Below are 26130 nucleotides of genomic sequence, written 5' to 3'. Positions count from 1 at the left end.
AATAGATTGCATAAAAGAATTTATGATGCAGCTCATCACCTGAATTTTGCTCTTGCACTGTCAGTCAACACTGACTAGATCATAGATATTAACCCCTGCTAGAAAATGAACATTTTACACTGGTAACATTTTATGCATTGACATCATTTGTGCTGGGTGGTTCTATGGCTTTTGAGAGGAGATAGACTAGAAGTTCGTGTAAGCATTCACTACCTTAAAGGGGTCAGATTCAAGCCAAGGAAGAAACCTTCCAACTGAACAAAATGCTAAAAATAAACATTTTAATTCTCTAAAAGAAAAGCGGGAAAACAGATGTGAAAATCTTTTTATTACCACATAAATGCAAGGAAGGGTGAGAGTGTCATTTCTTGAGAACTACTGATGGTATCTGACAGTTGTGCCCTGTGCATTCTCTGTGCATGATTTTTCCGTCTAGAGTTTTGAGGCAGAGAGACACTGTGCAGCGCTACACACTGACATCATACTGTGGTTAGTGTATACTATCACACTGGGTACGGATGCTTTCAGGAACCTCAGTGCCTGACACAGAAACAAGTCCTCAGGCTCTGACTAAAAAGTAGATTCTGATTAATCTTTTTTTTTTTTTTTTTTTTTTTTTTTTTCTCCTGCTGCAGTAGGGACTCAGAACCTGCTAAACTGGGAGGAAAAATTAATGCTAAATGGTTTTAACCTAAATATTGTATCTGAGAAGCAGTATTTTCTAAGTTTATAGTGCTTAGTAATTCTGGCAACTTTTTGGTATAGATAAAAATGAATGAGAACTTGGGATGATATGTATTTCCTTTAATTGTGAGAATTTAAAAAGCTTCTAGGCTTGAGTCATTAAAACAGGCAGTGTTTAACTTTCTTCTATATAGTGCTAGTGATGTGTTGATTTATTTTCAACAGCACTTCTAACATACATAAAAATCTACATATTTTTCTAATTAAATACACAGAGAAGGGAGATGTATATTCATCATGAGGATCGGAGCGTTCTATTTCAATATTTTAAAATTTAAGTCTGTTATGCTTCTGACAGAGAAATTAGCTCTGAACTGCTAATGATTTCAAGGTTGAGACAAAAAAATGTAGCTGAAACACTGTCTGGTTACTTGTTAAAAGTGCCAGGAGCCAATCTACTCCTGTGAAGTTGACAAAACATTTTTTTTTTTTTTTTTTTTTTTTTCTTTGACATTGTAAAGCCTGGTGGTGCTCTTTTGAGCTGTTGGAAGAGAAAGAAAGCTAAAGGAGGATACTTTGAGTGCTGTGTAGGTAGCTAGAGGGGAAATTGCAAAAGCATGCGTGTATTCTTGGTTTGTTTTTTTTTTTTCCCAAGTCTTACCTGAGTGGCACAAACTGGAATGTGTTGAAAATGTGCACTTGTTTGTAAATATAAGCCCGTATTAACAAATTAGAGTCTGGAATTAATAAAAAGGGAGGGAAGAGGGAGAAAAACAAAAAGCTAAGAATAGTTGCATATAGGGATAAAATCCTTTTTATGGCCCTCTGCTCTTGTAATAATGAATATGCTCCTAATATCCTTGCTAAGTGAGCTTAAACTGGTGTTTGGGTCCATGTTGACTTTGTTGAATGATGTGCTTTTTCTTCTGCTGGAATTCTAAATGGGAAAACACAGAATCAGTTACTTTGTGTATTTTGGCATTTTTTCCAATAATTGAATTCCTGATGTCTCTCAGAGGTTTGACAGCTGTCTGTTAGTTAGTACCACTTAACCTGCACTTAAGAAATTTCAATTATAACTTATCCCTTAGGCAGATGTCTGACTACTTTTCTTCACCTTTGACCAACAGGCACCATGCCCTTGCCCTCCTCTGTGTGTGAGGGATTTGTGCACATCCACAAACTGCTTCTGTTCATGACACTGCTCTTGTGGATTCAGTTGAAAGGTATAAATGTTGGATTCGGTATATGAGGCTGTAGGAGGGCTTCTAGAAGGCCTACAGAGCTGTACACAGCCTTGTACGGTAGTTTCATGTAAAACATGATCAGTATCTGCACATTCTTCTTTGTTTCTATGGCTGTTCCCAGAGCCATAGAGCAGCTGTGCAATCAGCTGGGTATATGCAGACCAGCCCCATGCAGCAGGCTTTTTCCCTGCTTTTTCCTCACGAAAGAAGTAGGAAGGGTAGGAAGCACTGATAATCTGCCAGACTTCCAGTGTAAAGGCAAATTGGTAAAGCTCCGTGCTGCTGAGGTTTTAAAAAGTCGAGAGGTCTTGAATCCAGACTGAAGAGGGAACAGCAACTTAATGGCAGAAGTATTTTCCCTTGCTGAGGAATGTTTAAAATGTCTGTCTTTATTAGTTGTCCATTCTCTGAGGACCTGATGATCAAATTATTTTCATTTTTCCTTTCATACATAACAGATCAGGCACATCTATTCAGCAGCACAGCCCAGATACCTGTGCTAGTAACAAATGAGTTTTTAAGTAAGAAAAATTAGCCCATGCAGGGATCTAGCTGATAATGATCCCACGTCTGAGTTTGGTAGTCCTAGCTGTGGAAAGGTGGGAGTGAGGCACTTGAAGGTGCTTGAGACCAGGTTCGGACAAATACTGCCCTAATTCAGAAACTTCCTTTCTGGCATTGGTGCTTCATCATTCCTCATTTTACTGCCAGATTCACAGATGTAGTGTAACATTTTTGTTATATTTCCTGAATTCGGGAAGGAATGTTTTAGAATAAGCACATCTTTAATGTTTATGAGGTAGAGAGTAAATAGAGTCTACAAAATTGAAAAGCTACAATGATTTTTACCCATTCTATCTTATGGATGTGTTGTTTGGCTGCTTCTCTGAATAATGAGGAAGTAAAGGAAATACAGAACAAACCTTTCTGTTCATTGCATTTAACTGACATTAGTCATTCACAGTATGAAGGACATTGAGGGGGGAAGAGTACACAAGCTTATGATGATGCTGTTAGTCTGCAGCAAAGCTATCGTAACACCTTGACTTTCTGATTAACTCGGTTTGCATCCTTAATATTATGCATACTTTAAATGGAACTATTACTTTGGTAGTGACAAGATGATCAGTGTGGGACATACACAAATATAAGCTAGCTGAAAAGATGCTTGTAGAGTTATGCATACCTTATATATATTCAGTCTTCCATGTCAAAGGGCTACACTGAGAAACTGAGCTAAAAGATGAACTACTGTTCACAATAATAAATATCTAAGCCCAACCCACGCTGCTTATTAATGAAAAGGTCTAAACTCTGCAACAGCTTCTCTTCTGTGAGCATTGGTGGAGGTGCCTAGTGGTGTGCTGTGATGGTACTAGCCTTTATTGGAGAAAGGAGCCCAATAAAAGGTTTCTTCAAAACTGCAGCTCTGATACTCAACATTTGTTTTTGTGTTGGCATTCTGCAAAGACCAATTCATTCTGCAGTGGTGCTCGATGTCTGCACACACGTAGTATGGGAACTGACCACGTAGCAGCTTGTCCAACACCAGCAATGTGCAAGCAATCAGCATTTTTCTCTGTCATGCTGTATTTGTGATGCTTGGAGGTGGCTCAGAGCTTGGATGCAGTGGACAGAGCTGAGCAGAGAGGAGGTGATGTGTACAGGCAGAGAGAAATGCGCTGAGGAGTCTGAAGCTACAAGGCAGTCATGCTTAGTTGAAATTACTCATTTTCAATAGGTCAGCCTCATTTGGTATGATTTTCTGATGATCTTATTATACTCTTCTGTGTGTGCATGCAGGTAATGCCTTCTGACATTTCTGACTGCTAAGAGATTCTTAATCTGGTGAGCATAGTTGCTTAGCTGCAGTTACTCAATCCCTTTTTTCACCTTGTCTCCTACTTACAGTTTTCATGGTAGTGGTGCAGCAGCATTGGAAAAGCAATTATTTATCTTAACACTGAATCTAAAGTACATGAAGGAGTGGCTAGTAGTAAACACAGCACAGTACAAACCAAACAAACCCCCATGGTATGTAAAAACAAATATACTTTTCTCAATGGAGAGAAAATGAAAGAATAGACATGGTACAGATGTGCATCACATTGCTTAATGCTATTCTGGAAAACATTTGGGTACTAAGATGATGTGTGTGGTCTAAGAGTCTCTATACATAGCAAATAAAGGTGCTTACTGCATTTTGATTATACTTGTAGAATGTAAAGAGATTTCTAAGAAAGCAATGACTTCTTTCCTGAGTTAGAAGCACTGAAGCTAGAGCACCCCATTACTAAATACAGTATAAATGAACTAAATAGCTGAAATTCTTTTACTGTTTTTAAAATCTGTATTTAAAGGTGTACACGTTTCATTAGGGGGTTTTGGGATAAGGAAACAGTGTATAGGTCCCTTGCTGCACCATTAGCATGTTTTCCCTTTAATGGCTTTAAACTGATATTTACATTTCTGGGAAATACTGTTATAGATATGTCAGAATATTCTCTCTGACTCCTAATGCATCCAAAACTAAAAACAATTTTAGTTGTTTAAGACATTCCCTGTGGTTGTTCTAAGTGTTATTGTTTATACCTTCAGGATTTTAATTATTGCTTCTGTTTCTCTCCATACCTTTACTAGGTAACTTTACCATGTGATACAGGTTTTTTTCTAAGTATTGAGGACTAAAATTAACAATTTGATTGTCTGCATTTTTCTAGATTCTTAATAAGAATTTTTTTCAAATTCTTAATTTCTAAAGAAAAAGAAATTGTGTTGAATAGATGCTGACTTTACTACATGTAAAATACACTAATTTTTTGCCTTAAGAGGTTAAAAAAAAAAAAAAAAGCTTTTCATACTGGAAGAAAAAAGAAGCAAAGCAGAGAAAGGAAATTAAGTGAGTGAAGTAAGTAATAAGTCTTGTGACCTGTCCAATGTGTCCACCTTCTGTGGGAAAGTATTTGTGGAGCCCAGTTAACTTGAATATGCCTTGCTTCATGGAAATAGGCTTTTAAGTACTAGTCTCTTTCACTAATTGACCCCAAATTAGTGTCAATTATACTAAATGGCTTCTTTTTCCTAAACAGAAAACCACTTTGTAGTCCTTTAAAAAAAAATGGTTAATAACATTTGCAATAAAGTACAGTAGGGCCTTTTCTTTTTCCAAATTAACAATTAATCATTCTTATAAAATTATTTTTTAATCAAGGAATATGGTTTATGCAAACAGCTATTATAACAAGCTACGATGGGGAAAAATAAGAGGAAGATTTGTCTTTAATGTCCATGGATATTTTGAAGAACTTTCTACTGAAAAAATCCCAGATTAAGTTAAAATCAAATTTTCTGTTGGTTTTCTGTTGGCTTTGAGACATTGTTAGATCACCTATTTGAAAATGCGAAGATCGAGCAAGGCCATTGTGTTTTGTGTTGGACAAGTTTAGTTTGTAGAGGCAGAAGTGGAACTGGTAAAGTGATAGAGACTATTACATGTTGTGACAAGTTTGGATGTTCCCTGTTTGACAAGGGACTAAAACTTCCAGCTGAAGTTTTGTTTGTTACTTCTTTTTGGTGTAATTTGTGATGAGGGAAAGTCCTCTGCTACTTAAACATACATACATACACACCCCAACCCACCAAAAAAAAGAAAAAACAAGCCCACCACAACGGTGTTGTGATACCTGCTGCATTGCTGCTGTGCCATAGAATATGTGACGTACTACAGTTGGGCCTCGCTTTTTTCTTTGATTTTTTTCTTTTCTTTAAATGCTGTTACCTTGTACAGACATGGCACAGGTGTCATGTCCTTCTTTTTCATGCTCCTGTAACTTCTGATGGCAACTAGAACCACCTGAAGGAGGTGACTAACCAGGGAGAAGCAGTCTTGTGGCTCTTAAGTTATTCCTTTATCATGTCTCAAATACGCCTGAAGAATTGTCTGGAGTAGAATATTTCCCATCTCAAACATTGCTTATTTTTTGCAGCAGTGGTTTTACAGTAATTTTTCTCTATTGAACAGATGTTGGAAATACTAGCACATGATCCAGAGACAGGAAATTTTGAAGAAGTGACAAAATGAAGAGATCCAATATAATCTGTCATATCACAGTAACCATCTATGTGGTATAAGCTTTACAAAGACTCTGTCAGTTTAGATAGTTTTGAAAATGGAAAGCCATAGTGGAAAAGGGGAGAGCAAAAAGAGAGAGGTGTAGAGGTAGACCTTGGTGATGTGAAATAACCAAGAGAGAAAAGGTTAGGGAATTAGAGAGAGGGGAGCATGTATCACAAACCAAAATAAAGAACTGGAGTTTGAAAGGGGAAAACTCTCTGGGTTTTTTTCCCTACTTTGAGAATTGTTTGTTTGACATGACTTTTGCAGCTGGTCCTGGTGGCACAGGACCTTTGTTCTCAGCCAGGGTAGCTGCTCTTCTGCTGCCTGTTCCCAGCTCTGGCATTGTGCTGCATGGGGAGTATTCATCAGTAGAGGAGAGATTGTTGACTGTTTAGTGATTATTCAGTTGTCTGTCTAAACCATTTGCTTTTGAAGAGAAACCAAAGTGACTGTTTCTAAGAAAGAGGAGTAATTAACTTTGACAGGATTTCTGCTTTTGAAAGGATTTGCAGTAGCAGTCCTTTCATGTATGCATACATATACAACCAAACTCAAAAACCAGAACAGGAGCACAAGAGCAACTGGTCTCTAGTATTTTGCTGCATTAGCATTCAGCTGGGCTCTGGTGCCTGTGCTTCCTCCTGCAGAAGGGACTATTCCTCCCCTTACACAACAGTCAGACTTTTTGCAGTGATCTCATTTTTCTGATTATTTATAATTCATAGGTGATGTCATGTAGTACAACCCATTTTTTTTTGGTGATAGCAGTTTATCAGCGAGGATCCTGATGTACACTTGCACTAAGGAGGCTGATGTTACAGGAAACCTCTTGTGTGAGACATGGGCATGCTCGCAAAGTGAGTCCCATCTTCATATATTGAATGAATATTCATCGTGCTGCATGCTTTATTGTTGCTCTTGAGTGTCTGGAGTTTGAACTGCAATTATTAAAAATCTTTCTCAAGACCTCTGCAGTAATATGGTAGGTACCATTTAATAGCAAAGTAGCTTATGAGACCAAAAATATTAGACTTGTCCCATTGATGCTTGTTTGAAGAAATGCAGAGGAAATGTTAATGTCCAAAATGAGCGAAAGGTGACCTGAGTTTACTCTTAACATCAATAATGCCACACCCGATTTGTTAATGGTATTATTATCTCATTTTGAAGCAAGCATCTTATGGCCTGTTAACGATGACAGTTCATCAGTGCTTGGTAGTAATATGGACTAAACAAACCTATGCCTCTCTGTTGCTGGCAAGCAAAGAAAGAGGAATTTCTCTCTCTCTCATGTTGAAGAGGTAGATGGTTACTATTGCATGGTGCGGGGAAACAGTGCAAGATACTGCAGCTATATGTGGTTAATAGTACTAATAAAATATTTGAATGCTCTTGTTATATTAAGTAATAAGCCATTTAATATGCAGCAGATGCTTTGTATGTCTTGTGTCAGGCTGGAGGCATTGTGCGTTTAGGATGCATTAAAAAAATAATGCTCTTTTTTTTGTTCTTTATCCCTCCCCCACCTTTCCCTGTGAGTATTTTCTGATATAAAAAGTAGAAGTTCTACCAGTTGCTACCCATAAAGAAGAGATGTGAATTTGACACTGACAGTGTTTCCACCATAACCTCATTTGTTGGGGTTTATGTAACTGAGTAGTAAAACTTGTCCAAAGCTATACTGTTATACTGCACAGTTTCACAGTTTGAAGCTGATTAAAGTTAGCATTGAAGACACAGATTTCCTTTGCTTCTTCAAAGGAGGTAAAACTTTCATGAAGACTGTGGAAGAAATTAACTTCTGTTCTGTAGATGGCTCTGCAAAAGTTTAATCTGAAATGGAAGGATCCTTATTTCGATGATATATTGCCTTGTCTTGAAGGTTGATATTTAGAGAGTATAAACTCTCTCAGTGCCTTTGAAATAGACTCACTGCAATACTTTATTTGGCATTGTACAGTGATGTTTTCCTATGGGGTTGTTTGGGCTTTTTTTGGCAGTTTAAAATGGCATTGCATCTTTGCTGATTTTTTCAGTGTCAGTCCCTTTTGTCTGGACACCAGTTCTTGTACACGTTAGAATAAAAGTTCTAGTTTGCCCCTAAGTTTCATGTAAGCTGTTGTCCTGTTTCTGACAGGAGCCAGTAACAGAGTTTGGGGAACAGGCAAAACAAAATGGAGCAAGTGGAGAGGATTACTTCTCTTCCCACCTTCTATCGATCAGAGATGTACATGAATGAGCATGATACTTCTGTTGGATTACAGAATCCTCAGAAACTGTGTCTTCCAGAGTTTGAAGCTGGGTTCTTCATGAAAATCCATGATGTGTTTTTCCCAGAGTTACATAGGTAGTGGAATTTATTCTAATTCCATATACTAGAGAATGGAGGATTGTCTTTAAAAATACTGACAATTCATTTTCAAGCTAATTCCACAGATACCATCAAACCACTTTTGTTTTCTTCTATACAGGAAGTTGTCTTCAATTTGTATATGCTGCCAGTATTCAGTATTAAACAAATCCTTTGTACTGATAGGAATGATAGGTGTTTTTCATCATTTTCACATAAAATGGCAGAAGGTCTCTCGTGATTTCTTTTGGCATACATATCTAAAGCATCATGGTTGGTGAACCTTTTTTTTAAAAAAAAATATTTTCAGTAAAATGAATTTTTATCTGCAGTTCACAGGTAGTACAAGGTTGCTACTCTTGTATTTTTATATTAAAAAAAAAATAATTGTGGTATCAATGGAAGCCAACATATTTTCCTAAAAAGAAGAGGCTGCTTTGAAGATGGAGGAATGAGAAGACGGCTCAGGTTTCTTGCATATACTGTTTCCATTTGATTGGCTTTGTTTTGTGTTTGCAGGGTTTTTTTAAGTGTAGTATGGAGTTTCTATGTAACACACTAATGTTAAAGGTCTAATAGCTATTAGAAGGTTGAGCTTTTTAAAGTCTTTGTATCTCATGTCAGATTTTTAAATCACTTTTGCCATCTAGTCACTTGTAAAGGAGAAGCCCTTATTAGAGACCATGTCCTGACCAAGTGATTGAGACAGGAGAGGTGGTATACATTGATTTTTCTCTATATCTGGTTCTGTTCTTCCAGCTAACTGTAAAAATGTATGAATTACAAAATAATTATTAAGTGATTGCAACATCACCACCTGTCATATTTCTAGTCTGCTGATATTAGTCAATGACAAAGTGATACCTGAAGGCCTGAAAGGAATGACTAGAAACACATTTGTTAAACTGTTCATTTTTAAATTGTTGGGTTCTTGTGAGATCTCATCATCAGCATTTCTAAAACCAGTAATGAAGTCAAGAATAAGATGGGAAGTTTGAAATTGCTCTTCAGTTTTCATTATATATATATATATATATGGGTTGGTGCTTAGGTGTGTCTTTCCTGGACAAGGAGCGCATCAGTGCTACATGACCTGATCTATGCAGAGCACTTTCTGCCTTTCCAGCCTCAAATGTGTTTGCAAAGTGGTAACTGTAGAACTGAAGTGACTTCACTGAGCATATTTACTCTTATAATTCACTGGGGCACAATGAAATATTTTACAGCAATATGTATGTGTTCTTGTATCTTATAAATAAAACCCTGAAAATATTTCTGTGGACTGTATAGATGATATGTAAATGGCATTTTCTTCTCCATTTTGTTTTGAACCTTGGCCTAGTGTTGAAGGGTATTTCACTTTTGAAGTGCTGTTACTTAGTTCTGATCTAAAATGGAGTGTTTGATCATCTGTAATTGTTAGATACAAGCATTGTGTTAACATCACAAATTGCTGATTAATCCTTTCAGTATGAACTGTGTAATCATCCTCTCCAGGAAAAATCCAGACCAGAAGTTGCAAGTACATTTCTCTTTCTGCCCTGCAAAACTAGCCAAAACTTTCCTCAGAGTAGGGTTTTTTTTAAGGGGAAAAAAAAAAAAATCAATTCTTTCAAAATTGTTGATACAAGATGGTTGTCATGCTTCCATAGCAAAGGTTGATGGGATTAATTTTCTTTAACCAAAAGCACATTGAAGTCCTTTGATGTAAAACTGAATGTGTATTTACAAGCAGTTTGGCATTTGAAAATTGGTTGCACAGATTACTGCTGTTGTGCAAAAGTAAATATTTTTTTCCATCACCCGAAGAGTGGGAAGCTTCAGGAGCTCCCCTTTCTGTCTCTCTGTCAGAATCCACACTCTGACTTTGGCATTTTTGTTGTCTGTGGGGTGCAACCTTTATGAATTCTAATATTAAATTCTGATTATGTATGTTAAACAGATATTCTTTTCTAAAGCACCATTAAAAACATTACTTTTTTCTCTGTACATAGCAACTAAAACGACACCTGTTTTAATCTACTTCTTTTGTGTAGTTTTATTCAAGCCTTCAAATTTAATGAATCTCATGCCCTTTCTTAGTTGTTATATTATAATGGCTTTAGACCAAAATATGCTCAGTTAGCTTAGAAACTGGCTGGATGAGCAAAAGCAGCATTGTATTCTAGCAGATCTTATTCTATGTTGTTTATATGATACTTTTATAAATTTTTTTCCATTAAAAAACCTAGAACCTATAAAACCAAAACAAAAAAAACCCAGATTGCTGTCCCTTTAACAGTCCTGGTCAATATTGTGCAACAAAATGCAAATTAAGAGTTGAATATTAAAAAAATGGCTTTCTTGAAGAAGGGGAAAAGACTCAACAAAGCAAGTTCAGTGGACATGTGCTAAGTGTGTAGCAAACCCATCACAACAGTGTTCCAGTAACCTTTTTGGATAAATTCAGAATGACTGTAATTCTGAGGCTTTCAGTAACTCGTTCAGTGGGAAATTTGTGTTAACACACAGAGATCTTGCTCTTTTCAGATTATTTTTTTTGTCAAGAACAATAATAATATAGTTTTTGAAAAACTGTTTTGAAGATCATGTCTTTGGCAACAGCTCAGGGATGCAGTGTGTGGTATTTTTCTGACATAGATCCAAATCATATTAAAAAAAAAGAAATAGCTGCAAGCATTTCATACTTTGTAGTGCCTTATACTCTGTCAAGCCTTTAAAACTTCTCAGGGTAACCAAGGCTTGGTTATCATTGACCTAGAAACACAAAGTCTCATTTCAGTAGGCTAGGAAATAGGAAATCGAGTTACATAATATTATTGGTGCTGGAAGACATATTAATGAACATCATTATGCCTCATTTTTTGTAACCTTTGCTCAATTATGTAGTATCTCCATCCCTAGTTGGGTTCTGATCCTGTAGCATCTCTAGGGAATGCAGGACTTTGAGCAGTTCTTCCTTCAGAAAAGACTAGAGAGGTTCTTTCTTGGCAAATCACTAACTGTGTGAAAAAAAAAAATAAGAAAAAGTGTAGCCCTTCACTGTTTTAATTCAAGAATAGCTTTTTAATGTCTTTTTAGATACAATGTGTACAAAAATTAAGTTTACCTCTGCTGTTACAATGTAGTATTGGATACTTTCCTAGTGCTCTAAAGAGTCCTTTCAAAGTCTCTGCAAAGTTATTGTAAGTGAAAACTTTGCAAACAGTCTTCAAAACATCTTTTTCTGACTTCAAAATGCTGTTAGAAAATGAAGAAAATAGTCTTACCACTTTTTAAATCCTCTAACAATTTCAGAAGGCAGTCTTCTTAATTTCTTAATTATGTCACCACGTAAATACATAGATGCAGTTTGAGATTGTCAGTTTATTAGTTTTCAAATGTTAGTAACAGCTTTAAATTTTGTGTCTAAGTCTGAACAGTAGATGATAAAGCATACTTTCCATCCTTTATGCCTTTGGCTGTACTACTGTGTAGCACTTTTAGAATTATAGATACTTATTTCATGTAATGCATATCTATTAATGCATACACAGAGGTGGGTGATATTTTTGGTGAATAGCCCTGAGCCCATGCACTCATCCGTAGACCAAAGTGGGAAAGGAAATTATCAAGGGACAAATAGTATCAGTGAAGAAATACCCCTATTTCTTTTCTGATAAATCAAAGAGACAGTCTTAAGTAAGCTAATATTTGTCGGGTTAAAGATCACTGGTATGCGTAGTCCAGCTTTCTCTTTAGCCTGCATCTGTGCTTTTATATTTGAAGTCTCATTTTGAAGTCCCATGTGCTGTGTCTCTGTGAATCTTCAGGTGTTAATGGTTGTATGTTAGGCGCCATTTTTCTCTTCCATTATTTCTCTTGCCACACAGATTAAGTATGAAGTAATAAAAGGTAAATGCATGGTGAGATGAACGATCACAAATTAAATATTGCTCCTTATTTGAATGTATTCTATATGAGCTGGGGTAGATAAAACTGACTTTCACATAGAGATGTGTCCAGAGACCAAAATACTTTCTAAATTTTATGTATACATGTTATATTAAATAGTGTCTGTCATGAAGGAGCTGCTTTTAAACATGCTATGCTTATTTTCTTTCTAGTTGATTCTTTAATGATGCTTACAGCTGTCAGAGACGGGCACAACCTTGATCTCTGTGTGATCTTTATAAACAGTGCCTCTTTCCATTCTTCAAGTTTTCTCAATTATCCTAGTTATTCTACTCATACTATTATATGTCACAGAGGATTTTTTTCTATTGCATTTTATTGTATAAAAGTAACAGGAGTTTTTCAAGCAACAGTGCCAAATAATGGCTAAGGAATTAAATGCTATAGGAGCTCCTGATTGGCATATAAAGCTACAATGTGATAAACTGATACGAGTTATATTAACGTGCATCTTTACTTCCTTGAAAGAGTGCATAATGAGACCTGATTTAAATACGTTCTGTTTTTAAGAAACATCCCATGTGGTTTTTTTTTAAATTATCTTTGCCTTCATCAGTTGGAACTGTTAAGCCAAATCTGCTCCTTAAATTATTCTATACAAGCCTGTACAATTTAAAAGAGGAAAAAAAGAAGCAGTAAATCAACATGCATAATTTTGGAAGCCCACTTACTATGCTCAAAAAATAATTTTGAGGTGCAGTTAAGGGAGTAGGTGCTTACAGGAAACACAAAACAGCGTAAAAATATATGAATAGCAAAAGTTTTTCTAGTTTTCTAATTTTGCAAGAGTGGAAAAGGCTTCAGCTACAAAGCATTTCCAAGAGAAACACTGGAAGGCCTTGGTTTAGGCAAATTCCTTTTCTATAAATTCAGACAGTGAGTGAAAAAATGTTAGCTTGTAAGAAGTTAGTTTTTTCATTAGAAATCATAAGCATCTTTAATGAAGAGAGGGCAAACGGGTTAAATTATCTTGGTATAACAGAATAAATGGTATATAATTCCCAAAGTTATAATGAGAAAAACATGTTTCACAGTTACTGAAAGAGGAACAAATCTAAATGGAGAGTAAATCGTTGGCTAATTATTCTAAATCAGGGAGTTAACACTTCTTTGTTCTCTTAGGTGAGAGAAGGATTGTATTAATGGTGTCCTGGGTCCTGCCATAGTCAAGTAACTTGAAAGGATGTCCCTCATACCTGCAAAATGAATGCTGCAGTGCTGTTCATAGTTTTTGCTTTCTGTGATGTTGCATAAAACGTTGCAGTAGTGTAGTTCTGTGAGCCCCTGTCCGTCTACCAGTGGAAGAATTCTTTCAGGTCTCAAAGGAGGACTTTTTAACTCATACTTGCCTAGTATGATTTAATGTCAGTTCTGAAAATTGTGTTGACACTGCATCAGCACACCATATTTTAGTTTCTGGGTTTTTTTTCCCCTTTCTTTTATAAGTATCAAGAATGCCTAAAACTGGTGTTGGTTTCTCCAGGAATCTTTAAAATGTCCTAGGTTATGTAGGAAACAAGAATGAATTTGCAAATGCAATAAAACTGTTGGAAGTGTAGACATTGGATTTGGTTGTCTGTCCCCTGTCAGATTTCTGAGGGAAGTGAAGCTTGCATTTTAAACCATTACCTAAAGTATACAGTAATTGCACAATTTAGAATTGTAGTATGTATTATGAAGGTATGAATTACTGCCAAAGTAGCATACAGCCCCTTTATGTATAACCAATATAGTTTTAAAATATCCTTGTACTTCTATAAATATAAAGGAGCATCATGTAGAAAAAAATAATTGTGCTATCTGTGCTCAGCATTCACATTTTCATTTTGTGTTCACATCTGCATACCCAATAGGACTCAGAAAATACTTGCATCCGTGTGTTTACCTTCTTAGTGGACAGTTTCAGTGGCAAGTTTTGAGATGCCTCTGAAGTCTTTTGCATACTTATTATTTATTTAATCTATACCGAAACTCCAGTATTAATTTTCTACCTGAAAAGTACAGATAACTACAGGGAAAGAACTCTCCCCTCTATCAAACCCTGCGCTATGATCAAAGCTGTATGAATGCTTTAACTGTTTTAGTCCTTAATGACAAACAAAGAGGAATGAAGTGACACAGTAATATACTTCTTTACTGAAAGAGGTGCATCCATTCCGAGTAGCCATTGGGGGGGTATCTTTTGCAAAACTAAATAAAACATCAAAATAGATGATTGTACTTCTTATTATATAAAAACCTTTAATACAGTAATCAAATTTGGTATTACAGCTTTTATGTTCCTTGCTGTACTTTTACGGCTTACTTTTCCTCTGTAGTGTTCTTGTAGATGTGATTTTTCCAATGAAATCTTTCTTCAGTCCACTCAAGACAGATGATATTTGAGCTCAAAATTAGATTTGTAAGTGGCTTTCTTTTTGTTCTGCTTCAGAGAGGTTTGCCTGGAAGGACAAGAGAGTATTATTGATACATTTGGTTATTCTTGCAGCATGTACTCTCACTGCTGTTCTTGTTTACTGACAGAGGCAGGGAAATACATCTAATATTGCTAAGAAACAAGGAATAAAGTTATGCAAGTCTGAGCGGCTGTTCCAAAAATTATTTTTGCATCTGTGGTATAAGAAAAAAGATATAAACCATAATGTAGGAAGTCTGTGGTGTGCTCAAGATACTCTTTAGTACCAAATGATTTCAATATTATTATTATTATTTCACGTGCAAGGTATCTTTCATGCTAAAAAATTTTTCTTTGTCAAGATATATTAATAAGGAATGCCATGGATGGCTTGGAATTGATGAGCTATATGGGCCAAAGTCTTAAAATCTTTGTGTTGTCAACCTCAATTCTAACAGCTTCGGTGGCAGGGATGGTGGAGGGGGACAGAGATCTCTTAGGTCAAACTTGATTAAAATTTTACTGAGGATAATCTAGAGAAATTGAAAAATACACTGAAGGTAAACAGGAGAGACAGGGCAAAAGAGATCCACGTCTAGATTATTTCTAACTACTGAAATTTCTTAGTAGGCTCAAAATCTGCCATAGCTGCCTTTTTCTTGTATGCTTTGGAAATATTTGGGAAATTGCATGGAGGGGGAAAAAAGTAATTCTAGACAGATTTCAACTTCACACTAAAGTACAGTAATCAGTCCTCTAATTTTGACAAAACCTTTGAAATTAAAAATTATGATTGTATTTTCATGATGCATCCACACAGATTCTACTAATCAAAAGCTTTTTAAATAGGCACTTTTTGACCCTTAATTGCACAGTACCGGTGACATCTTCCTTCTTTCCTGAAACAAATCCCTGCATAGATAATGTTTTCATGATTTGTAAAATATGGATGATTTTGAAGAGTCTTATTCTAATGTGTATTTTGTGAAATTAAAATATTGATACATACTGTCCTGATTTGAAGGCATTCTTCAGGCATATTGCTTTTACAATACTTCAGTTTCTGTAAAAAAAAAAAAATTAATTGTTTTTACAAAGTAGGGCTTGATTTTTAAAGTACCATTTTTGTTTCATATTAAACATAGTATATGCTGAATCCTATGAAGAATAAGGCTTAGTCTTATTGTTATCACTGCCATATAGAAGCATGTAGAGATAACACTTCTGAAGAGGTTAGTTCTGAAGGACAGTAGTTAACTGAAGTGTACTGAAGGTGAGACTATGATGCAAGTTCCTAAGTGTAATGGAGATTAGTGTATATTCAGTGATTAGTTTTTGTTGGGTTTTGGCTTTTTAATTTGGAGCAGAAGTAGAGTGAGAAGAAATGGAAAGATTTGGGAAGATGATGATGATAAAGAAATAAAGTGGGAGAGAAGGGGGGGAAATAACATCTTGCCTCCTGCTAAGCTGAAGTCAAGAGGTAGGTGTTTTCTGTGTTTGTGGCATCAAGAGATTTACTGATGAGAAGGATAAGGTAGCATTGGTGAGGCTTTCATGGTAATTGTTTTTCACAGTTTTCTGTAGAGGAAAGCACTCATTTTGTTATATAATGTTGTGAACACTGACTAACTGCTCTTCTTGAGCTGGCATGGGGCCTGAGCAGATTGTGTCAGCAAAATAAGCCTTGATTTTGTTATTAGAGCTAAAAAATACATTGGAAAAATTAAGCATAGCATTTTAATAGTGTTTCAAGTATCTTCTTTTGTGTTTCTATTGTTAGAAAGTAATAGAAGTACAACTTGCAAAGCAGCCTCCTTCTAGGTGGGACAGATTTATATGTATTTATATGTAACCAGAAGTTTTAAGTTTTAAAAATATTAATAAATAGGAGACACAATAAGAAGTAGCATTTTCTAAGGAATGTAAAGTACTTCTGGAATTCTTTTTAGCATAATTGTAAAATTATATTCTGAAGTTTCAGTAGACGCAATTTTTCTGTTATTCCAGCTACCAAAAAAAAAAAGAAAAAAGTCTGTTGTAGTAATTGACTATATATTAGCGATCCTGTTAATAGCAATAAATCCTTTAATTTTAGGTTTTTTTAGAACCTGAATGTAGTACATACAATTTCTTAGGTGAGTTAACCTACCATTATTATCTTTCTTGTGTTCAATTCTTCAAGTCCATTCTATAAAAATTACCCTACTAGCCTTAATTGATTTCTTGTTGTTTCTGGTTTGTAAAATTTACATTTTATCTTGCAGTCTGAATGTCACGTTGGCTATTACTCACTCACTAGACAGGTTTTGTCAGAGAAGTGAAAACACAAAAAACGGTATACTATCTGTTGTTCACAAGATCATGTTGCAAATGGCATTCTTCTTTCCCTTCCTAAAAGGCACTGAGGCGTGAACTGAAGGATAAAGAGCAAACAGTTCTCAATGCTGTGGACCAGGCACGAGTTTTCCTGGCTGACCAACCAATTGAGGGGCCTGAGGAACCAAGAAGGAGCTTGCATTCAAAAACAGGTTAGAAAATACTCTCTTCCAGGAATGGTCAAAGAAAAAGGTCTTAGATGTCTCTAGTACATACTTTATATCCCAATTACTTGGTTGGACTTCAGAATTTTCAGACCACATCCTGCTTGCTTTTATTTCAATGATTTAGCCTTAAAATATTACTACTCTGCTTTGTAATTACATTTTAATGGAAGAAAGAGAAAAATCTCTATTTCCTTTTCAGGTTTTTCATTCAAAATACCCAAGTCATCAGTTCTGTTCTTTTTTTCTTAACACAATAACATATGCACCTTAAATGTAGTCAGATTGCACATTCAAATGTATATATGTCATTATTGCAAATTTTTACTCCACAAATAGAAATAAATTTATTCAGTGATGTATCTCATTAGAAGTAAAAGGAATCAGCTTTAGGAAGGCAGTCATGACAGAATCTTAACAATTTGAACGTTAGATTAATTTTATTACTAAGGAATAAACCACAGCTATTCTAGAAGCAGTATTTGCATAGTGTTTGTTGAGATATTTGTCTGTATCAGAGACGAACAAGGAGGTAATAATTTTCCTCCAGCCCACTCTCCATAACTGAAAAATAGAAAAATACACCAAATATCTGTGCAGTTAAGCCCTAGAATCATGTTTCTGATATAAGGTACAGCATTATAAAATCTTAATTACATATGAATTGTTCTTGTGGAAGGTAGTAACGTACTTTACGGAAATATCAGTTGGTTCAAGATGTGAATAATTTACTGTTCTGTATAATTTACAAAATAACAGTATAGCTGCTTGTATGAGGAGTTATTTTTTTCTTCCCATAATGTCTTCCTATACATTTCCATAGCAAACTTTTAAAGTTGATTCAGTGGAAATAACTAATCTTTCCTGCATCCATACTTTGTGTTATTTCCATGCAAATCTTTATGCAGTTTCATATTCCCTAATTCAACTTTGTAATAAAGTTTGAATAGCTGGTGATTAAAGCAAATGAACCTTTTTTTTTCCTGTGATTAGTTCTGTACCTTCACTGCTATAATGTATCTTACCACTTCCTTTTTGAGCTCTTTACTCCTCAAAACATTCTGTCTGTCTTTACTCACAAACTTATTTGATATATTGCATCTCTAATGTTTTAGTTGGTCTAAATCACAAGCAACCCTGTGGTTGAAAAATAAGGAATACTTGCTTTATATTTGCTCATTCTTTCACACAAAAGTTCGAAGTCACAGTTTCTCCTCTCAAAAGCCATAGAACCACCCAGCACAAATGATGTCAATGCATAAAATGTTACCAGTGTAAAATGTTCATTTTCTAGCAGGGGTTAATATCTATGATCTAGTCAGTGTTGACTGACAGTGCAAGAGCAAAATTCAGGTGATGAGCTGCATCATAAATTCTTTTATGCAATCTATTATTATTATATAGTAATAATAATTATTAAATTGTGCTATACAAGTGGCAGTGATAACAGAAAGGCAGGGAATTTGATGACCATGATAAACTGCATAACAGTAATGCCAGGCATATGGTCTGCAAGTGATGTATGAGTGTCTCTTGTCTAGTCATTATATTTGAAAACCAATCAAATATGCTCAGACTGGGAAGCTTCATAGCTGTGCATTGAACTTATTCTCCTCTTTCTTCTTCACACAGTAGTTCCATACACTTTCCGTTTTTTGAGCATGTGTTGGGTTAGTCTTGGTTACCAGCCAAACTCCCACCCATCCACTCACTCACTTCCTTCACCTCAGTGAGATGGAGACAGAAGATAGGAAGAACAAGAGTAAGAAAGCTCATGGGTCAAAATGGGGACACAAACAGATCACTTACAAACTACTGTTATGGGCCAGTTTTAACTTGGGGAAAATAAACTATTAATTGCCATTTAAAATAAATATTTGACTTGGTAGTGGGAAACAAAAAGGCAAACATTAAAACCACATCTTTCCTCCCCCATTTCCCCAGCTCAACTCGATTCTTTAATTTCTGTCTCCTTCCCCCCTTGTTATGATTACAGGTAATGCTCACTCTCTCCAACAGGGCAACGAGTGGTGTGAAAGGGTGGGAAGTTGGTGGGTCCACAGTCAGCTTAGCAGCTTCTCTCTGCTGCTCCTTTCTTCTCACATCTTCCTTCAGCCCCAGTGTGGACTCTCCATGGGGAATATCTCCCCTGCTGTGGAGCTGCTCCTTCAGCTCTGACCTTGGTGTTCCATCTGCTGTTTCTCCTTTTTTGTTCCCTCCTCCTTCCTCTCTGGTGTTTTCTCCTGTTTCTTAAATACGCTTTCCCTGAGGTGCCACCAGCATGGCTGAGGGCCTCAGCCGTGCCCTGTGGTTGGGTCGGCTTGAGCCAGCTGTCCCCAGCATGGGTCAGCCCCAGCCTTTCCTCACAGAGGCCCCCGTGCAGCCCCCGCTGCCAGGAGTGGGCACCTGCACCCCGTAAAGCGCTGTGTTGCACATTCTGTAGATTAATAGACTCTCAGGCCAAAAGGCGTCTTTGAATCATCTGCTCTGATCTCTTATATATCATAAGCTGTTAAACTTCACCCAGGACTGAATCCAGTAAATTTTTTTCTGACAAGTAATGCCACCAATCTCCCGAAAGCTGCATCTCTGGATTTGAATACATCCAGACACACACAATTTTTCTTCTGATTAATCATTTTCAGTGAAGGCTGTGGGTGTGGGCATATGTTTGCTTTTACAATGTTTATTTGTTTATTTTCCTGTCAGACTCTCGATCACTGGTTTTCTCTGAAGTAGATTAAAGTTAACTCATTAACTTCAGTGAAGTACACTGCGTTGCTAAAGGGGAAGGAGTGTGGTTTTGGTAAGCTGACTGTCTTTAAAAAATACTGATAAGCAGTGCACAGAAAACTGCGGTCATGATTTAAACATGGTTTTGGTGGCTTCTATAATACAAATAGCAAAAACTATTTTTTTTAAAGTCGTAATCACATTAATTGGAAAATCACTGTTTCTTGAGGTTAGTTCATACCTTGTGTAATGGCAGGGGTGTTTAGGTGGGAGGGTTAGCCAATCCGAAGAGGGTAAAGGTTGTAAAATCGTTTTCTGTTTTCTTCAACCTCTCCTCCATCCACTTCTTTTCCCCTAAATCTTTTCCTGCTGGGGGGTGTGGGGGTAGGGCATTGTTGCAAGGACAAGGAGTGAGAGAGGTTTAGGAGAAAACTGGTAAGAATCAGTTTTGAACTTGACTGACTGAGATCTATTTTAAGGACCTGTGTATATTCATTTTTCCATCCAAAGAAAATATTTGTTATAGTATGCCTTGTGATAATCTATTATTGTCTGTAATGTACTTGTTAATTTCAAATATATCACAAGAATGTAAAATCAGGTTATGAGGAAGACTTGGTTTCTTCTTTCTCATCTTGGCCATAGGTTTCCTGTGTTGGCTTTCTACTGTACCATGTAGTAACTGGCACATTCAAACACTGTTCTTCAGCTTCCAGTAAACTTCCTTCTAAATTAATCTAATCTCCCTTAGTTATCTTCTGGTTTGGAGGTTTTTTTGGTTGGGGTTTTTTTATTTATTTATTATTCCATATTTCTGTAGGGGGGCCCCATCACGAAAAAGCAAGCTTCACATTCTTCTTGCCTTTGAGCTGCTTCAGCATATTAGTGGAGCTGATGGATAAACCAGCAGGCCAGCTGCTGAATTTTATAGATGGATGGAATAACGAAATTGGAAATGCTCACGTTTTCAGCTTTTTCACTTGTGCATGCTGTAGGAGAAAACTTAGATCTAAAAATGTTGATTATAATTCTCTGTGGCGTAGTTACAGTTGGCTTCTTAGACCACTGTACTGTTAGTAAGGTTACAGGCCACGAGACACACAATGGAAAGCAGAAATAATATTTTCTGTCGCCAGGGTTCTACAAACTGATGATAGAGTTTTGCTAAGATCCTAGCAGATTACCACAGGCCACTACACTGATTCTCACTGCAATAGGGAATGTTTCCAGCAATCTGTAGTATTGTCAAAGTATTTCAGTAGCTCCTGGTTTTCTTATGGCAATCAGATTCCTAGGTTTGAAAACTGCTATTTGGTAGCAAAGGTTGTTGTGATAAACACATGATTTAAAATTAAGTATTTCCCACCTGTTATCTCCTCTTAATTGAAAGTGTAGAAAACACCCAAATCACATCTGTGTTATCATATGAGAGAAATATATTAATAGGTATCAGTGAACTGCATGCATATACTCACCTGTTTCAGACATAAATAAAAAGTCGAACTTCTTTGCTTCCTACCACTGAACACATTCAGGTAAATTCTCTGTCATAATTTTTCCTCTTAGCAAGGAAGTTCTCACTGAAAATAGGCAATTTACTGTTTTCTAATGCATATAGCAGGCAGCATTTCTATTCCCAGCTACTTGTGCCTGTCCACTAGCTATCACACATCACCAGAATAGTTTTTGTTCTCTGCTATGCAGCTGGGCTGAGTATGAAGTCTTGAGTGTGAAAGTTAGAAGTGGTGAAGAGAACAAAGAGGTTATTGCCCACTGGAGGTCATTGGAATCATGCTCAGAAACTACTTACGCTCTTTTGACGTTGCTGCCCCTGTTTTAGTAGAAGCTGAATTACTTGTGACTTTTGAGAGTTTCTTCATAAGATTATTGTGCAGTTACTCATGAAAGAATCTTAAACTAAGTATCTCTCTTTCTTGGATAGATCAGTTAGTCACCCTGCAAGTTTAGTCCGCCTGGGTAGAGTCTTGAAATTCTTCCTGTAGCATCTACATGGTTGCCTGCTTGTAGTCATATGGTAACATTCAAGGAAGTTTCTATTTGCTGAATGGTATGGAGTGCAAACTTCTGAGAAGTTTTAAGCCTGAGTTTTTAACAGCTGAGTATTGGAAGCAGCCTAGCCTGAGGCATAGTGGTTAATTCTTTTTTTTTTTAACTATAAGGACATGACAATATAAGCAGAGTTATATCTATCTGTTCTTGATCTGTATGCTCTGTTATGGCCCAGTTTTAGCTGAAATACAAGATGCTTCCCAGGTGGAAGCCATGTTTTCGAAGTTTACCTGTTGCCTTGTTTTAAAGAATCCAGAAACCAGTAAAGCTCTGTCTGCAAGAGAATTCTCAGTTACGCTACTAGCAACGTGGATGACTGATGGATGTGAAAGGTTGGGACCTTATTTGAAAGAAAATTCCTTTCAGATACTCTAGAGCAAACACAAAGTTCAAAAACATTGTAAATGAGCCCCAAGAAAGCAAATTCGAAATTGCGGAATATTAAACTAAAAGTGTATAGAGGACAAAACAGGCTGAGGAAACTTGCTTAGAAGGTTCAAAAAAGTTCAGAACATGAATGTTTTAAAGTCCTGTGTTGTTCTTATAGGATGACATCAAGTCAGGGAGCCCTATCTTTTGTGCTGCCTGACTTGTCTCTATTTTCTGTTTCTGTATTGTTTTGGAATAAAATAGATGCCTTTGTTTTGTTTTGAAATGCTATTAGGGGATGTATATCTGTCTCCTGCAGCCTTGCTGAGTAGCTACCTGCCATATGTGCTGTGTCAGTAAAAAACCTTTATTGATCTTTGGAAGAAATAAAAGGCTTGTTACATCTGCAGTCACAGTGCTTTGAAAGAAACATAGGAATAATTCCTTGCTTGCCTAGAGTAACTGGGATGTAGTGGTGATAGCCTACTCTCCTTTCAACAGGAATTGGAAGGAGACATAGTAATGTTACATATGGATTTTTCTGAGTTTGTTGTAGGAGCTGACTGAAACTGAATTAATATCTGGTTTATGTTCCTGGAGCAACACAAACTTTGGGCTTTCACTATACAAAAGTATTGTGAACTTGCTTTGGATCACACTATTTATTACAAAATGATGGCTTGCTTTCAGTGGAAAAGTATTATATGTGTTTTGATTATATTGAAAAATTACAATGGTTATGCTGAATAAATTCATGGTTCTTGGGAGTGCTCTGATCTTGTTCAGTTTTCTGGAGATAGATGCTATGGGATGACTTAATTACCCCTTTTAACTAGAAGCTATTTTCTCTTTGTTTTGTCCTTCTGTGTCTTCCCCACCAGCACCCACTGGGAAATATCAACAACCATTATTAAAGGATGTGTATATTTGCTAGCATTGTTCTCATTTGTCTTTATCTGGAGCTCGTTCTCTGGGCCCTTTCCAGAAGTATTCATCATACATGAGGTTAACAGCTTTCATTTTCTCTGCTTTCACAAGTCTGTCTTCTGCAGACCAAAGGTAATTTGTCTTTTATTCTGCAGAGACTTTCCTCATTCACTCTTTATTTAATTATATTTATCTGGTTTGAAGAACTTTCAGTTTTGATAGAAGAAAACCTAAATGGGCAAAGATGGAAATGACTGTGCTTTTTGTTTGTTTTTCACTACAGATGCAATAGATGTTTGAATAGGAGAAAAAGGTGACATGCTTGCTTGGTTGGGTGCTTGGAATCCAATTAATCGGCACATTTCTACATTAACCAGTTGCTGCTTGTTCTTTAAACTTCCTATTCCCATCCCAGCAGAGCAAAGTTTTCTGTCCAGATAGTTAGAAACCCAGATAATTATTAAGCTGGAGCGATGCTAAAGACTTCATCATGCAACAATAACATTGCTTTTAGTTCTTAGGAGTTTGACAATATGCTATTGTAACTGTTCAGATGCTTTGAAAGTTTTCATAATGATTACAGTGCTTTGTCACCCCTTTTTTTTTTTTTTTCTGCAAAGATTGATTGAACCAAGGAAGAGACAATGTTTGACAATGGGAGAGGGAGGGGGCATGAAATCAGCTCCAGTTCTAGTATATTTTATTAAGAATATAGCAAAAGTATAATTAATGCAATTGTGGCAAGATGGAAGGAAATCACTAGTTCAAGTCCGCATAATGAGGATCAAGCACAGTTGCTTAGAACCAGCTAGAGCCAGCAATTTTTTGAGATCTAAAATAAATTCTTAAGCAAGAAGAATTTCTTCATTGATAACTTTCCTGAGTAAGTATTCTCCATATATGTAAGGAACCTATATGCTGTAAAGTTCAGGCTTAAAAGTTTTCCTTCTGTGGCACTCTCTCTTTGCTACAGACACAGAAAAGCTGTTGGTGCTTTCATTGGTTTGTTTGTGACAAAAAATGCTTATTAAAACCAAGTTTTTCCACTACAGAAGCAGACTTTGTTTTCTCTTTGTCCCTGACTGTAAGGTCAGTTAATACCTTTCCTCTCTGGTAAACAGATGGTCCAGTGCATATAGGCTTTTCTTACTTTCTGAGCAGCTGCTGAAGTGGAGATAACATAATAAGTACCATTTAAAAAAAAAAAAAAAAAAAAGCAGTAGGGTGAAAGAAGGCTGATTGTTGAGAAGACTTTATATTATAAAAGCAACAACCTTCATGTAGCATTTTTTCACAGCAAAAAGGAACTCTGTCTACCAGTGTGTAATGACAGACTGGTGAAATACATTCCAAACTCATAAAAAAAAAAAATCCCCACTGTTAAGCTTTTGTTTTAGGAGGTTTACAATTCTACGCTATGTAACCAGTGTCTTCAAGAAGGTGTTAGCTGCTTGAAAAAAGTATTAAGTTGCTCATTAATAAGTTATGTTTTCATGATGGAAAACATGAAGTTATACAAGATGTATTTCTCCCTTAAATGAATAGATACTGAATGGTTTTATAGCTCATAAAAATGTGTGTTTTGCTTTATTTCCCTAGTAAATGTCTTTTTAGGGCAGGTTTACAAGCACTTCCAAGGCTTTTGTAAAATAGAGCAGTCTTTCAATGAATTCATATTTTCGGAATAAAATGTCTAGCAGATAGTCTTGCACAATGACACTGATTTAACAAATGGTTTTAAAAGATGTTTCGGTTTTCAGTTCTGTTGGGATACTTGTATGACCCCAGTCAGTCTGGAACCTTTTTCCCCTCCCAGAATATGTGTCTAGTCTGTCATGAGTAAAGCTGCCTTGTTTTAGCTGGCCAGACAGACAGAGTCAGGTGGCTGTTCTGTTCTTCTGTTGTCATTTATTGATACAGCCTCTTTTTTTCTTATAGCTTCTACTGGAGTCAGAAGCACACATTGAATATGTTGTGAAAGTACCTTTAGGGACAATCAAAAAATTTTGCAAAATTTCAGCTCTTACTAAAGCTTTCAGCATCTTCCCACCATGACCAATATCTAAACTATACAATATCTAGTAAATCTAGTAAATATCTATTAAAATATCTAGTTTAGAACTGTTAAGCCCTCCAACTTTGTACTCTTTTATGCAGAATTGATAGGGTTTGGCTCTCATAACAGGCAACTTAGGATGCAAGTGCACAGTGTTGCACAAAAATAGCAGATCACAGCTTTGCATATACACAACTTCTACTTAGTCCTGTTTCTGGGTATAATGTCCCCTATACATTCACATATTCAAGATGCCAAGAAAGGAGGATTCCTCCACTGGGTCTGGAATTTTCTGTCCCCTTTCAACAAAGCTCAGTATTCTCTTTCTGTGTGTAAAGTGTTTCAGTTCTGGATGCTCCCATAATCCTCATTTAAAGCCCTGCAGCTTTTAGTCCTGAGGCCTGGTTGTCCTCAGCCTGTAGTTGTATCATATCAGAGGATATCATAGGATACCTCAACCTATGAGATATCCTGTGATACCAGTACCCTGCCGCAAGGTGCAACTTGCGTGCATGCTGCAATTTAGCTTGGTTTCTAGATTGTTCACAGTCATTTTGTCACTGGGCTGTAGTGGATTCTCATTCATTCATCAGTAGTATATTATTATTCTTAACAGTGAATAATTCCAAAATGACTTCCAGTAACGACTTCTTTGATAGCTTTACATAAGCAATTTGTAGCTATTGTT

The 26130-nt window shown here is 36.3% G+C and overlaps 1 protein-coding gene across 5 annotated transcripts in view; it reads left to right on the top strand.

Moving 5' to 3' along the window:
- The window catches only part of UTRN (utrophin), a 383489-nt gene that overhangs the window by 265531 nt on the left and 91828 nt on the right, over positions 1-26130 (top strand). For all 5 annotated transcript variants that reach the window (XM_026844327.1, XM_026844325.1, XM_026844323.1 and 2 more), the window contains one exon: positions 17146-17275. In XM_026844327.1, coding sequence (XP_026700128.1) covers positions 17146-17275 — 130 coding nt within the window. The remainder of the gene's footprint in view (positions 1-17145; positions 17276-26130) is intronic.

Source organism: Athene cunicularia, assembly GCF_003259725.1.
Source record: "Athene cunicularia isolate RWA chromosome 3 unlocalized genomic scaffold, athCun1 chr3_part1, whole genome shotgun sequence".
In the NCBI taxonomy this organism is placed as follows: domain Eukaryota; kingdom Metazoa; phylum Chordata; class Aves; order Strigiformes; family Strigidae; genus Athene; species Athene cunicularia.
Note: the sequence above shows the minus strand (reverse complement) of the source record. Positions and strands in the feature narration are given on the sequence as shown.